The 14,726-nt window shown below is 47.5% G+C and overlaps 3 protein-coding genes across 5 annotated transcripts; 1 reads left to right on the top strand and 2 right to left on the bottom strand.

The window, feature by feature from the left end:
* The first annotated feature begins 110 nt into the window (after positions 1-110).
* Positions 111-4,178, top strand: LOC119323457 (alpha/beta hydrolase domain-containing protein 17C-like). 2 transcript variants are annotated; one of them, XM_037597125.1, is made up of 6 exons: positions 113-666; positions 1,867-1,903; positions 2,650-2,886; positions 2,976-3,023; positions 3,465-3,662; positions 3,783-4,178. In XM_037597125.1, exons 1-6 carry the CDS (start codon positions 365-367, stop codon positions 3,795-3,797), a joined length of 837 nt encoding a protein of 278 aa, XP_037453022.1. In that variant the 5' UTR covers positions 113-364; the 3' UTR covers positions 3,798-4,178. The 2 variants fall into 2 exon arrangements, with proteins under 2 accessions (XP_037453021.1, XP_037453022.1); XM_037597124.1 differs by having other exon boundaries at positions 111-666; positions 3,465-4,178.
* A 244-nt stretch (positions 4,179-4,422) lies between these two features.
* On the bottom strand, positions 4,423-5,466 carry LOC119326805. The gene is made up of 2 exons (XM_037600407.1): positions 4,840-5,466; positions 4,423-4,742 (listed from the first exon to the last, which is right to left on the bottom strand). The coding sequence occupies exons 1-2, from the start codon at positions 5,431-5,433 to the stop codon at positions 4,680-4,682; spliced, it is 657 nt and encodes a 218-aa protein (XP_037456304.1). The 5' UTR covers positions 5,434-5,466; the 3' UTR covers positions 4,423-4,679.
* Positions 5,467-10,811: 5,345 nt separating this feature from the next.
* Positions 10,812-14,108, bottom strand: LOC119320056 (protein LAZ1 homolog 2-like). Of its 2 annotated transcripts, none has more exons than XM_037594198.1 (9): positions 13,784-14,108; positions 13,288-13,462; positions 13,097-13,153; positions 12,647-12,755; positions 12,194-12,378; positions 12,019-12,107; positions 11,647-11,863; positions 11,317-11,562; positions 10,812-11,226 (listed from the first exon to the last, which is right to left on the bottom strand). In XM_037594198.1, exons 2-9 carry the CDS (start codon positions 13,450-13,452, stop codon positions 10,960-10,962), a joined length of 1,335 nt encoding a protein of 444 aa, XP_037450095.1. In that variant the 5' UTR covers positions 13,453-13,462; positions 13,784-14,108; the 3' UTR covers positions 10,812-10,959. The 2 variants fall into 2 exon arrangements, with proteins under 2 accessions (XP_037450095.1, XP_037450094.1); XM_037594197.1 differs by having other exon boundaries at positions 11,647-11,896; positions 13,784-14,107.
* Between the last annotated feature and the right edge of the window lie 618 nt (positions 14,109-14,726).

Here is a 14,726-nt window from a genome sequence, read left to right as displayed (position 1 = left end):
TGTCTCCCACCTGCATTTCTCCCCGCATTTACACGCGCCCGTCCAAGAGAAGGAGAAACGGAAGTGGACTGGTAGAAAGCAGCAGCAGCATGGCATCCAAACCCAACCTTCCCATCCATCCTCCCTCCCCTCCCTCGACACGCCACACAACCAGACCAGACCAAACCAAACCAGACCGAAAGCAGAGCCAGCGAGCGAGAGAGAGGAGGCCCGGCCAAAAGGAGCGGGGCGCCTCCCTCATAAGCGGAGGCGCGGAGCGCTAGCTGGCCGGCTCTCACGTTGCGGAATTCCGAGGCCCCCAGGAATAGCCAGCCAGCCGTTCCCGGAGGGCGGAGGGCGGAGGCGGAGGCGGAGTCCCGAGGGGATGGGGAACGTGACGTCGTCGGTGGCGGCGCGGCTGGCCTTCTTCCCGCCGGAGCCGGCGACGTACGAGGTGGCGGCGGCGGAGGGCGGGGCCGGGCTGCGGATGACGGGGGTGCTCCCCGACGCCAACGTCGACGTGCACGCGCTGCCCACCAGGGCCGGCACCCGCGTCGTCGCCGCCTTCTGGCGCTACCCCTCCGCGCGCCTCACGCTGCTCTACTCCCACGGCAACGCCGCCGACCTCGGCCAGATGCTCGGCCTCTTCATGGAGCTCCGCTCCCACCTCCGCGTCAACATCATGTGGTCAGCCACCCCACCCCACCCCGTCCCGTCTCCCCCTCTCCCTCCCCCTCCTCCGTAGCCTCCAGTTTCCCTCAACATCATGTGGGTTATGCTCCTGCATTCACCTGCGACCTGCGCAACCGATGTTCAGGTTCATCTTCTGCGTTCGTCAATATCTCGCAGCTCCTCCGCACAGCCTCCTTCCGACTGGATTTTGGCAGGCTGTTGCTGGTCGTATTCCTCGTAATATTCCGTATCTGGAGTTGTTTTCTGGCATCAACGCATGCTGATCCGGTTCGAGGAGGATTTAATCGGAGCTTCATCTTTGTCGTCTGCTAGTCAGCCAACCGGGAATAAACAATGAATTAGGTGGCGTTCGGAATTTTCTGATTGACCTGGCGAAGATCTGTTTCTCTGTTTCATCACTCCTCTGCTGAATATACAGCCTGCTTCCATTTTTTTTTCTTAAAGTTTGATTCAGACACAATTTGGGTTTTGCTTCTTCGTGGAGATAATCTGCTCCAACGATATCCTATCCTAGTCACAATTCCGGGGTAGAAACAAACGGCCAGTCGCCTGCCTTTGATTAGTACTAGGTCCGGGGTTATAATTAATCCGGAGAGAAGACCCCAGGTTTTTCAACGGCTTCAATTATTGTAGTACCAGTCTGTACTATATCATCAGGTTCTGCTCTGATGCTGACGATTTCTCCTATCCTACGGGTGCTATTCTGCTGTTGTTGCTTTCAGCAATGTCAGTCGGTCAGTCTTGTTAGTGGCCATCGATCTGCCAATGACTATGAGCGTTCAAACGTCACTTCGTATGTGGCATATAGATTTGTCCATTTGGTGCTGTGTTTTACTACAAGGAATCGAAGATTTGAGAGTGCTGAGTATTGTAGTAGTATACCATTGTTTCCTTGTGGTGGTTGGACTGCAGATGACAACCTGCATGTTCCCTTTGGTGGGCACTCCAATAGATCTTCAAATTTGCGTTTTCTATGGGATATTGGCAGATCTCATATTCGTGAGATTTCGTGTCTGGTGGATCTTGTTGATGTCTACTGCTTGACTTTTGAGACTTTTGAGTATTTTACACCAATTGAAAAGTAGTTTCTATCTGAATCTGATGGGACTGCAGATTTCTTGCCTGGTGGATCTTGCTGACGGGATTTTACTCCGACGAATCTACTAAATCTGTTTACTTGGTTTTCCTGTGCAGCTATGACTATTCAGGATATGGGGCCTCTACAGGAAAAGTAAGAATCTGAATTCCCAAGTAATTATAACAACTCGAACGCGATTTTCCTGTTGCTTAAATCTGCAGTTAAGCTGTCTTTTTTGTCACGTCGCATTCCTACATAAACTCTCAAATTTTGTGATCATGATGTCTCCTGTATATATGATAGTGCCACAGTTTCATCAATTACTGACAACTATTGGATTGCATCGCTCCCTATCCTTTTCCCATAATCAACTTTGTGTTCTTCGATAGGTGTGTGGGCACCCTTTCTTAAAAGCAAATAATAATTATGAGCCACTCCTATCTTTGTTGGCCTCATCTATAAAAGGACATCGGCAAATGGTTGGTCATGCTTTTTCATTCATATGCACTACAAACACCCCAAAAGTCATACTCGCTTTCTGCTATTCTAGTCCATGATGTTACCTTTGTTCTGGTTGTCATCCTTTTGACAAAGTTGCTAAAGTAAGGGACCAACAGCCCCAACACTCATCGGTTATCGGTCCCTACTCAAAACCTTCCTTTGGCCAATCAGATAATGAACTATAGCACGTGTGCTTGTTCCCATATGCAATACATAGCTTTGTGAACTGTTGTACACTGACATGGGAGACAATTGGAGTTATAACAGAGTAAATGATAGTAGACACGTTCATGTGTATGCACTTAGATTAGGTAGCTGAGTGCTACATTTTTCCTTGTGTGGAATATACATAAACCTAACTACGCTCCTTTTCTCGATCTTGTTTTCCGCTTTGACAGCCATCGGAGTATAACACGTACTACGACATAGAGGCTGTCTATGACTGTTTGAAAAAGGAGTATGGGATAGGGCAAGAGGATCTGATCCTGTATGGGCAATCAGTTGGAAGCGGACCGACGTTGCACTTGGCCTCACGTTTGGAGAAACTAAGAGGGGTCGTCCTTCACAGCGGTATTCTGTCAGGCATACGCGTTTTGTATCCAGTGAAAGTGACACTTTGGTTTGATATCTTCAAGGTAAGTCTGGGTTACACGCTTTTTCACTTTGGTTCTGAAATGCCGGTCGTTTATTCTCCCAATCATCACCTTACTGCCAATGTTTGCAGAACATCGACAAAATAAAGCAGGTCGAATGTCCAGTGCTGGTTATACATGTGAGTAGGGACTCACTTACCTTTTGCATTGATGTCCAGTCATCTTTTTCTCATAGCAAGTCTATCTCATTGATCTGTGTGTTCTGATGGAACTCCTATGATTTTGTTCCTTTCCATAAAGGAAGCTTATCTTCTCCGCCTTTGAAACTATTACAAAAATAGATAAAAGAAAAACATATGATAGTCCTTCCCACCACAAGAACTTGTTGGTGGTGGTGTCCTGAACTCCTGATGCATATGGAACATCTGTGGTTATTGATGTCCCCCATGAAACCTGCTCAGAATGCAGACGTAAATATTTTATTTAAACGTCTAATTAACTGAAATTCAAAATGTTTATGGTTACACTATCTTTGTGCCAAGACTCAAGATTATGATATGCTTTACGGTCACTCCCAGCTGGGTTTTTGTTTGATCTGGACCTGCTGAATCACATGTCAGGGAACGGCGGACGACATCGTCGACTTCTCGCACGGCAAGCGCCTATGGGAGCTAGCGAAGGAGAAGTACGAGCCGCTGTGGGTGAAAGGCGGCGGCCACTGCAACCTGGAGACGTACCCCGAGTACATCCGGCACCTGCGGAAGTTCGTGAACGCGATGGAGAAGCTGGCGAAGGAGCGAGCGACAAAGGCGCCCCAGGTACCGCCATCGAGCATGGGCGAAGTGAAACACAACAAGTGCTTGAGATTTGGGAAGTGATCGATGACCCTTGACCATGTATGCCAGCTCTCGCTAACCGTGTCGTTGCTCGCGTTATAGACACTGATGATCTGACGGAAGAACGGAAGAAGCCAGCCGCGGCGGACGGCTGTCTCCTCCCCGCCGGGCTCCGATGACATGACACCGTGGGGGTGGGGGGAGGGAAGTGCAACGGCGTCGTCGTCGCTTATCGCCGGTCCGGTCGCGGGTTCGGGATTTTAGACAGGCTCCATGGCTGGAATGTGCTGGGGATGACTGAAGAGAAACAGAAGCCTAGTGGAGGAAGCATGCGGGAAATCATATATAGCCTGTTGTTGTTGGGTAGTGTTGAGTTGGGGCTCTCTCTCCTTTTTCTTTTTTATCCAGCCTGTGTATTAGTTGATGTGCAAAGAAGTATCCCATCTCTCCTAATTGATTGCAATGTGCATTGCGTGCTGTCAGGCAGCGTGGCATTTAGGTGTCTGGGTTCACAGTTTCAGTTTGCTTCTTGTCTGGGTTGCTGTGCTTACTTCATAGCAGAGCTAAACAGGAGGCCGGGCCTTAACCTTAACCTGCCTGCACGACCAATTCTTGGTCTACAACAATGTGATATGACATAATTAACTACTCCCTCTGCCCCATAATATAAGATCGTCTTATCACATGAGAAGCTTGGTCAGTAAAGCAAGGCCTTTTGGCCGAACCATGGTAAATCGAACGTTTTCAGTGGCAATTTTAATGACGCGAGGATGGGAAGTTTAGTTGACACGCACGCCTGGCGTTGCTAAAATTGCTGTCGAGAACATTTGATTTGCCATGGTCAGATTCCGAACTTTCGGGGCGTTATTGGGGTCGTTATCTTTTATGATGAACGAATCCATTTCATATAAGTATCACATATGCACATGACTTGTGTTTGTTGTTTTACAGCAGAGCATTCCTTCAGATTCTCTCAACTGGTCGCAACAAACAAACAAACTATTGGAGGTCCCTGAGAGTTGTGGTGGAAGGTGTCCTGGCACTGGCAGCCTTCTTCTTCCCCTGGAGAAAAACAGGTCAAAACGTAGTACATCAATCTGAACTCCGTATGACTCAAGCAACTATATGTTGTAAATAAAGGCAAGCTTAGTCTTCATACCTGGCGGTGGTTCCTTCGGCCCGGGGTGGCGATGTGCACCGGCCGGCCGTGCTCGTCGTAGAGCAGGAGGCCGCTGAAGCGCGGCAGCTCGCACCGCATCCCCATCAGTATCCTCCTCTGCCACACCGGCCGCCCCGGCGTCATCGCCGCCGACGCCGGCGTCCCTGGCACTATGAGCGGCGAGGCCGTTGTCGTCGGTGGTGCCGTCGACGGCGTCCCGTACCGACCCTGCGTCATCGGGTTCCCTCGGCCGGCCGTCGCCGTCGTCGTCTTGAGCGTGGACGGCTGTGCACTTGGCTCGACCCCTGCGGCGCTTCTGGTAGTACCCAGCCGAGGAGCATGAGCGCAGGAGACCATCCTGTCCGGCGCGTCCGCGCCTTGCTGCCGGCTGCATCTCTCGTGCCTTCTGGGCGCCACATTGGCAGGCGGTTTCTGGAGCTGCGTTCGGCCGGAGTCCTGCACCCGGAGCACCAGCGGCTCCGGTCGGCGGTCGCCCTCGCCTCTGACGACGTACATCGCCGTCGGCGTGCCGCGCCTCGGCTCCGGATGCCGGTTCCTCGCCCTCCGCCGCAGCACCGACGAGCACAGCCCCATGGTGCCTCCGGCCACTCTGCTAGCTTCGGGTCAGGGGTTTTAGATGGATGGATTCACGCCGGGGCGGCCGGTCATCTGCTTATCCATCTGCATTGCTTTCTTTAAGGTGGCAAGCAAACGGGTGGAGTGAGCCAGGCCGGGAAGTAAACCAAGCAAAGGAAGGTTTCGTTGCTAGTCATCTTTTTTTGCGTTGCTTCACCAACGGAGTAAGGCAAAGCATTGCTCGTTGCTTCTCTAGGTGACGGCCTATGCGTGTAGCCTAGTCGGCCGGTGTTTCGCTCACGGCCGCCGATCGACCCGCCGTCGTCCTCCCGACTTCGGTTGCATCCCTTCCTTGCGCCTTTCTTGCATGGACTCCCAAGTTTGGTAGCGTTTTGCACGGAAGTGGTACGGCGGCTTGCGTTTCCTTGACTTCGCAGGGGCGCCGTCACTTCTCCTCACACAGAGGGAAGTCCATATTACAACCTAAAGAGATAAATACACTTATGGTCACTATAGTTGCGACTGAAGAACGATACGGTCACTGAACTTGGGAATACGCTCGATACGGTCACTGAATATGATGTGACGTGAAAATGCGGTCACTGTAGCACGTACACAGTGGGTATAGCGCTGTTGACCACGTGTTGACCAGTCGTCCAAGCCAGGTGGCGAACCGCGGAGGCGTCGCCGTCGCTCTTTTGCATTTAGCCTCCTGGCCACAACGGAATCCATCCATTCACCCCTCCTCCAGTCACGTCGCCTCTTCGTCTTCGATTAGAAACAGGGGAGCGCCTGCTGCATAGGCGACGCCGCCGCCCCCGGCAATCGTCGACGGTGCAGGCGAGTTGAGGCATGGAGCTCGTCAGCGGTTGCACGGACGGCGCCGCCGAGCGTGCTCTTCTCGTCGGAGGCGTCGGGGATGGGCCCCGTTCGCCGCGCAGAAGGGCGCCACCCCCTGTGTACAGCAAGTATCCGCCCCCAATGGAACCCGAGCCTCTTTGTGCGTTTTGATCGTCAAAAGACCTCCTTTTAGGGCCGCATTTCCATCATAGATGTGTTCTAGTTGCATGGTAGGACCGATTGTTCTAGGGTTTTCAGTCAGGAATTGGGGGTTAAGGGAATTGGGGCTTAGGGTTTTTGAGAGGTTACCAAATTGAAGATATCATCGATTGTGATGCATATACTGCTGTTGTTGTTCTGTCAGGTCGTCGAAGCAGCAATTTTTCGGTGCAGATCAACCATGGTGGATTTTTTGTTGGCCAAGGCAGTAACCGTTCTTATGTAGATGGACGTGCCATTTGGTATGATCAAGTTGAAAGGGTCACCTGGTCTCCTATTATGATTGAAAATCTTGTGGAAGAACTAGGTTATGAGATGGCAGGGAGGGTTAAGGTTTTCTGTTGTGTCCCCATCCTCACACTTAGCAGAAATGGTCTCAGGGCAATTACTAATGATGAACAGGCATCCAGAATGCTAATGTTTCTTGATATTGGTCACCACTTTTTCAGTCTCTTTTTGGATCATGATGATAGCTTCTGTGCAAACCTTAGTGAGGATGATGTTGTGAATCATCCAAGAGCTACTCTGCCACCAATTTTCAGCCCAACAAGAAGAGTTCATAGCAATGCAGAGAATGTAGAGAATGCTGAGGCAGAAGCAAAGCATGGAGAAGGTGAGGCAGAAGCAGAGCATGGAGAAGTTCAACTAGAAGCAGAGGCGGGAAAAGGAGAGGAAGCAGAGACACATGTGGCACATATTCCTATTCAAGTTGCGTATCCTGATTGTGATGAGGAGGAGGATGTCAACCAGTTTGAGTTTGTTAAGAGGGCATCATTTGAGATAGAGGATGGTAATCAAAGAGATGAAGAACATGCAGAGCTAGAAGGTGATGCAGGTGGAAATCTGAGAGTGAGGAGGAGTGCCAGGCAAAACCAGGTGAACTATGCAATGGAAGAAGAGGATGGAGCAAGTAGTGATGATGAAGATTATGAACCTGATATGCTTGTGGACAGTGACAATGAGGTAGGACATGATGATGATGATTTATATGCAGATAATGTAGATGAGGATGAACCTAAGCAGAGAGATGAAAAGAAATCAAACGAGAAAGCAAGGCAAAAAGGGAAAGATAGAGTAGTTCCTACCAAACAACAGAAAGGAAAACAAGCATACCACTCTGATGAAGACATGTCAAAGAATGATGATTTGTGGGCTCCTGATTCAGATGATGAAGAGCTCAATTTGAAGTTCAAATCCTTCAGAGAAGAGGATCTTCATAAGCCAAAGTTTCATGTTGGGAAGGTGTTTGAGAGTGTAGAGCTGTTAAGGACTGCCACCAAAGAGTACTTATGTCAGAACAGAGTTGATATCAAGTTGCCTGTGAATGACAGGAAGAGGTTGAAAGCAAAGTGTGATGAAGACTGCACATGGTACTTGTGGGCATCATATGACAAAAGGACTATTGCTTTCATGGTGAAAAGATATGTGAGTGAGCACACATGCAACAAGAAGTGGAATATTAGGGCTTTCACAGCTAAATTCCTAGCACATAAGTACCTAGAGATGTTCAGGGCTGATCAAGACATGAACCTTATGAATTTTTCTAGGGTTGTTCAGAAAGAATGGCATATGACACCAGGCAGGATGAAGTTGTAGAGAGCTAGAAGGATGGCAATGAAAATAGTATATGGTGATGAAGAAGGGCAGTACAAGCTTCTTTGGAATTATGCTAATGAAGTTAGGAGAAGCAACCCTGGCTCATCATTTTATGTCTCACTTGATGAGAATGCAAGGTTCAACAAGCTATATATGTGCCTGGATGCTTGCAAGAGAGGATTCCTTTTGGGTTGCAGGCCAGTGATCTTCCTTGATGGCTGCCACATAAAAACAAGGTACAGAGGTCAACTACTTGCAGCTGTTGGTGTAGATCCAAATAATTGCAACTTTCCAATAGCAATTGTTGTTGTTGAAGTGGAGGACAACCCTAATTGGGTGTGGTTCTTTTAGTGGATGATCATGTATGGTCTTCTTCTCATGCCAAATTTAGTCCAATTGAGCAGTTTAATGCCATTTTCTCTTCTATTATGCTGATCACATATTGGGACTTCACATTCGAAGCTGGTACTGCTTATTGTACCAAGAAACTGTTGATGATCATTAGCAATATGATGACTGGCACTTCACATTCAAAGAAACTGCTTATTGTACAAAGAAACTACTTAACATTACCGCTTAACTTTGCCGGTTAGAACATCACATGAACAATCATCTACATTGCCACTTAACAATCATCTACTGCAACATTGCCACTTGATAAAGGATCACCAACACACTGAACTATTGACAATATCATGGTTCATAATGGAAAGAAACTAGACTGATCAATTGACAATATCATGCATTGATCATACATAGAATAACACAAAGTATTGACATTGCCACTTAACTTTCCATTGCATCATGCTGAAACCATTACAAGATAGGACACACACTAACATCAGGGTTCACCACGATTCAACACAACATTACAAGACATGACACAAAATAACTAACACCAGAACCTAGCAACACCAGAACATCATCTTCTTCACTTCTTCAGCATGATCACCACCAGTGCTGCAACACCTAGCACCACCACAACACCAACCATCATCTTCATGACCATCACCAGCTCTCTCCCAAGCATCATTAGTGCAACAGCTTGCTGACTGGTCATCAGATTGGCAGTTCCATCTACTGCCTGCTCATTCTTCTTCAAAACCTTCTTAACATTGCTGACAAATCCATTCATATAGAATAGTTCTTGTGCTTTCAGCAGTATCTCCTTGCGTTCCTCAGCTGCACCAATAGCATCCACTGCCGCATCGCCAGTGAGATACTGCTTCTCAACTAGGTGCTCAACATACTCCAACTCCCACCTCCAGAAATCACATGTGACCTATCCAAACCACAGACGAATGTGGTGAAAAAATCTTCAATCTTTGGATCCAGAACACAAACCAAATCACATCAAGAATGTAAATCGAACAACATAACTTACCCCATGCTTCTGGCACTTGTAGAAGACCCATCCGTCGTGCTTCTCTGTTGTGGAGATGTACATGCACCTTCTCCTTGCAGGTCGGGCAGCGGGCCAGCGGCAGCGCCAGTGCACGGCGGCGAACAGCAGCAGAGGAGGAGCTGGCGGCAGACATGAGCACCAGAGGGCAAGTAACTACCCTCCTCGACGGCGGCGGCGAGGTGAGGCGGAGCAGAGCGACGGGAGGGAGTCGGAGCAAGGGATTTGACGGGAGGAGCTGCAGGTTAGGGATTTGAGGACGGGGAATTTTGCGCTTTTACAAAAAAACCCTCCATGCAAGATTGGCCGAATCGAAACGAACTACGTGGCGGCGAACAGTTGGTCAAACCCACCGTGTACGTGCTACGTGCTATAGTGACCATATTTTCACGTCACATCGTATTCAGTGACCGTATCGAGCGTATTTCTAAATTTAGTGACCATATCGTGCTTCAGTCGCAACTACAGTAGCCATGTGTGTATTTATCTCCAACCTAAAACTACGACCAAAATCTAAATTACATTCCTGAACTACGAAACCGTGTAAATGTTCGACTTCCAAAACTGGACAAAGACAACCCAGGGTATTTTTTGACTATTTTTAACCGGGTTTGACCAGTCAACTTCCCAGTTAGCGCCAACTCATACGCCACATCACCATGCTCCTGAATTTAAAATATGCTTGTATTTTTTCTATCCACTTGGAAAAACTTCTTGGAACTTTCACAGATTGAATATATGGGTTCTGTGGAATTTTGAGATTTTTTCAAAATTTTCTGAAAACTTTTTTTAAAAGGGTTGTGCGAAAAAATTCTCAACAATTTCAAAAATTTCTGGGCACTTAAAATATGTTTTCAGAATTTAAAAAAATCTTCAAAAATCTACACAACCCTTCCCTTAAATCTTGGAAAGTTCCAACAAGTTCTGCCAAGTATAAAAACAATTAGAGCGAAACTTCATTATGAAGTACTCCTAAACGAGTATAAATTTCATAATGAAATATATTAACACGCTAGCTAAAAAGGGCAAAATCATGTTTAAAACAATGAACAGTATGTGGTCACCGATTCTATCTTTCCTGTGTAGCTCGCATGTTTAATATATCCCATGAAAATTACAAAAATACAGTATACATCCATATGAACATGTAAGATTATTTTCAGATTTATTTAAAACTTCTAAATGCGCTTTTAAATTTTAAAAATAATAATGAGTTCACTGGAGCTCGAGCAGACAAATGCCGCACTCCAGGGAAAGCGGAAACCAAAGAAATATACAGCTGGTTGACACTTTGTTATGGCAACGTGCCGATGACAACGGAGAACCTACGGGTAAGTCCTTGATAGAAAAGATTTCCAGTTTAAAACTTCATATCATGGTAAGCGTAGAGATGCATTAGTTTTATTTACAGTTTTCTTTCTGGAAATGCACAAGTGTACCGTGTTCTCAAGAACCAGTTTCTCTTGCACGCCTCTTGTTATCATCTTCTACTCTTTTGATTCCGACCTCTCGGTAGATTCGCCATCATCACCCTTGTCCTTCACCCTTGTTTCAACTTCCACCTCCGCATCGACCGCAACAGCCTCACCGTCGTCCACCACATTCTCGGTGACATGCTCCTCCACCTCGACGTCGGGTTCCTTCTTGTCCCCCGGCTTCAGCGACACATGATGGAAGGTCTCCTGGATCTTCCCGACGCCTTTCTCCACGGGCTCCATCGCCTGTGAGATGGTCAGGGCCACATCCTTGACAACCTACCGAAGAAGAAGCAAGTAATCTGTCAGAGAACCAAGGATTCAGGTTCTTCAACCTTGAGATTCCAATGCGTGTCGCGGGCACTTTACATGATGGCCACCGCCCAGAACGACATCCTCGACGCTCTCCCTGATGCTTGTTCCAGGAGTCTTGACATTCGTCTCTTTCTGCTCCACGGTGGCCGGCACCGCATTGCTGCCGTCATCGACATCCACCCTCACCTCCATTTTGCTCTCCTCATGGGTCACCTCCCCATGCTCCCTGTCCTGGACCGGGATGTGCTGGTACAGCTCCACGCCGAAGACAAACGCATGCGCAATGGCCGCGATAGCCATCTAAGAGAAAGCAATTTCAATTTACTGCAGCAACAGAAGATCAAGAATGGTTCTCAATCAAACTCACAAGATTTGCCTATTTACCTCGATACAAATCAGAAAGTCTTGAATCCCATTTTGCACCTTGCCCTCCTTCGGCAGGAGCCCCGTATGGCAGATGATTGTGATTCCGATTCCCTGCCACCAAGTGGCGAATACAATGGCCTTGAAACTTATGAACTTTGCTAGCGGCCTTATTGCCTGAAGCCTTTCATGTGTCGCATTGTAAAATTTCACCAGACAGTACAGTGCCCATGTCTGGCTGAAATTTATGACAAGAGCGATGTAAGGGTATCTGCGTATTACAGCATGACATGCTTTTAGTGAAAAAGAGTTGACCTCCTCTCTCATTTTGTAAATTCAGACATCTCACCATTTTAAATAACAAAATGAGAAAGAAAGATATGAGATAGTTACCCATAGTTCCACTTGAATTCACCATCTCCATATGCTCCAAAAAGCTCCAAGATGAATGCCAAGAAAGCACATAATGTCTTCAAAATCATCTGAAAATGATGTTCAGGAAGGAGATACCATCCGGATCGTTATTGACCAGTTTCAGGTGAGAACATTACTAATATGTACTACTTACATATTGCACAAGGCCGAATTTTATAATCGTGTATAAGCTCTCCCCCAGTGCATTAGGATCGCAAAAGAAGTCTCGCAGTCTACTTCGATTACGATATTTTGCCTTCTCTTGACTCTCAAGCAACTGTTCACTTAGCTCCTCCATTCTTTCTTTTTCAAGCAGGCCAACAACCTGCCGTTCTCCCCCTGAAAGAGTCAAGCTTTCAACTTCCCAAATACTTAATACAGTAAGGTATCATGAATTTGGGCAACTGAATCAGAGAGGTGCTGCAGTTAATTTTTGAATATATTTAATAAACCAAAATTTGCTCCATAACCTGCAAACATGTAAAAATTTGAAAATAGGATGCAATGTCCATGCAATTTACTGCTGTTTATTATGGAAAATTTACAATGATTTCTAACATATTATTTGGGTCCATTCCTGTGGTCACATAGAAGAAAATAAGATTACCCAGGCATGCTACCAAGTATCGTCCAAAGGCATACAAAGCAAATGCTTCATAACAATTCCGCAATATATCACAGGCCAAGGAGAATTCCGAATGCCACAGCGATATTATCTGGGGAAAAGAAATCAAATATCAAAAAGTGGGATAACCATACAGGTCAACAGTTCAATATAAAAATGGAATAGAATCTTCAGGAGGCAAAGATCAAATGCTCAAACCATGACAAGGTAGTTTTTCTTACAAGTTCATGATTCTATTATATAACTGATCTTTTTTAACACTTCCAACATTTTGATATGAAAATAAGAGTAGCTATTTTTCTCAAGCCAGCAATACAATAGCACATTCAGCATTCCAGTATTCACGTTTTGCTTGCATTTACATATCTACTGGTGGCTGCATTGTACCCCAAGAGTTATTCAACCAATTCACAAGTTTGAGCTCAAACTTACAGATTCAGACGCGTATACAGGCACCATAAACAGGACAGCTATGATCCACTTCTGCTCCTGCAGAACTCTCATCGAGATAAATTTGTTCAGTCAGAAGAACAATGGCAAAACTATAAATATCGGCCACAACGGAGACCTGTCATCCACCAACAGAAAGAGGGGATACTGCGACATGAACCTGCCGCACTCACCGAAGGGTTTCTGTACGACCTAAGGTGCTGCAGTATGAGGCAGAGCGAGATGAGCAGCGCGACGAGCACGAACCCGGCCCCGATGAGCACCGCGGGGGTGTGGAGGTTCCTGTAGAACCCCTGGAAGCTAGAGGATTCATTCGATGTCATCGGCTCATCGCACATGCACTGATCCCTGAAACAAAGTTCAATTTGATCGGACACTCTGTTCTCAGATGAAGAATTTGTTATCCAAAAATGCATGAGTGGTGAGTGGAAACTTTAAACTGATTCTGACAGCCCCATTGCCGTCGTCGTTGTCTCTGTCAAATTAGATTTGCTGAACGAACGGATAGGTGGCTTTGTGCCAAATTGCTTGCGAGTCAATTAATCACTAATATATGTATATCGATATGAGACTTCGGTCCAGAAGAAATGAAAAATGACATCGCAATGAGATGCAGAGTATGACATTCGGAGAAGCAAAAACAGAGCACATGAGGAAGCGAGGAAGAACCTGGCGCACTGCGACCAGTCGACCACGATGTGATCAGTAGGAGTAAGGAACTCGCGGCCGGTACCGCCGCAAGACTAGCCCCGGCTTGCCGTCGAAGTCACCCCACCGACGGCCGCGCCCCCTCAGTCCACCGTCCCCGCACTCCCTCAAGCGGCCGCCGTACGTCCCACTGTCCCAGGAGAGAGATGGCGCAGGCTCAGGGTGAGAGATGAAGTAGGTACCTCACGTCCGGCGCATCCCGCCTGATCTGCCGCCGCCGCCGCCACCCCGCCGCGAGAGGAGAGGAGAGACGAGATGGGAAGTTTGCTCGGGGGAGAAGGGGTCAGCGAGGGACCCCCCTCTGTCCCCGGCTGGAGATGCAGCCATGCAGCGGGTGGCGTCGCCCGCCTTCCACGTGTCCGGGGCGCAGCGCACGCGGCGGCTTCCCGTGGGCTCCAGGCCAATGGAGAACCATCTGATTCATCCGCCCAGCCGATCCGGCGCCCGGCGTCGTCGGACGCCTCCGCCTCCAACCACGTGCCCCCCCTGCTCCATGTGCTTCCGTTTCTCCCCTTTACCGTGCTCGACTCGTCATATCCGCTTTACGTTCTCCCCTTTCCGTCTCCTTTTGCTTATTCGGTCTCGGATAGTTCGGTATGCTGTGGTTTAAAACAACTGAGACTATAATATTTCCGTTAAGCAATTAATAGAAAGGGGTGTAAGTCCGGTTGGAAAAATCTCCGCCGCTTCCCTCTTCCCTTCGCCAGTCAAAACCTTTTCTCATTTTGTTTTTATCATGGATGTGTTGGAATAGTTAGAGATAGAGTTGTATAGGGATAGATATCTTGTTTAAACCTTGTACCCTTCTCTATCTCTTCTTATATTATCTCTCCCTCCTTATCTCCTGTAACGATCGTTCTGTATAAAGAACGATCTCTCTCTCGATCTCGTCTTGTAAGCCACA

The sequence above is a fragment of the Triticum dicoccoides genome, chromosome 6B (genome assembly GCF_002162155.2).
Source record: "Triticum dicoccoides isolate Atlit2015 ecotype Zavitan chromosome 6B, WEW_v2.0, whole genome shotgun sequence".
Taxonomy (NCBI): Eukaryota; Viridiplantae; Streptophyta; class Magnoliopsida; order Poales; family Poaceae; genus Triticum; species Triticum dicoccoides.
This window is presented reverse-complemented; position numbering and strand designations above follow the sequence as displayed.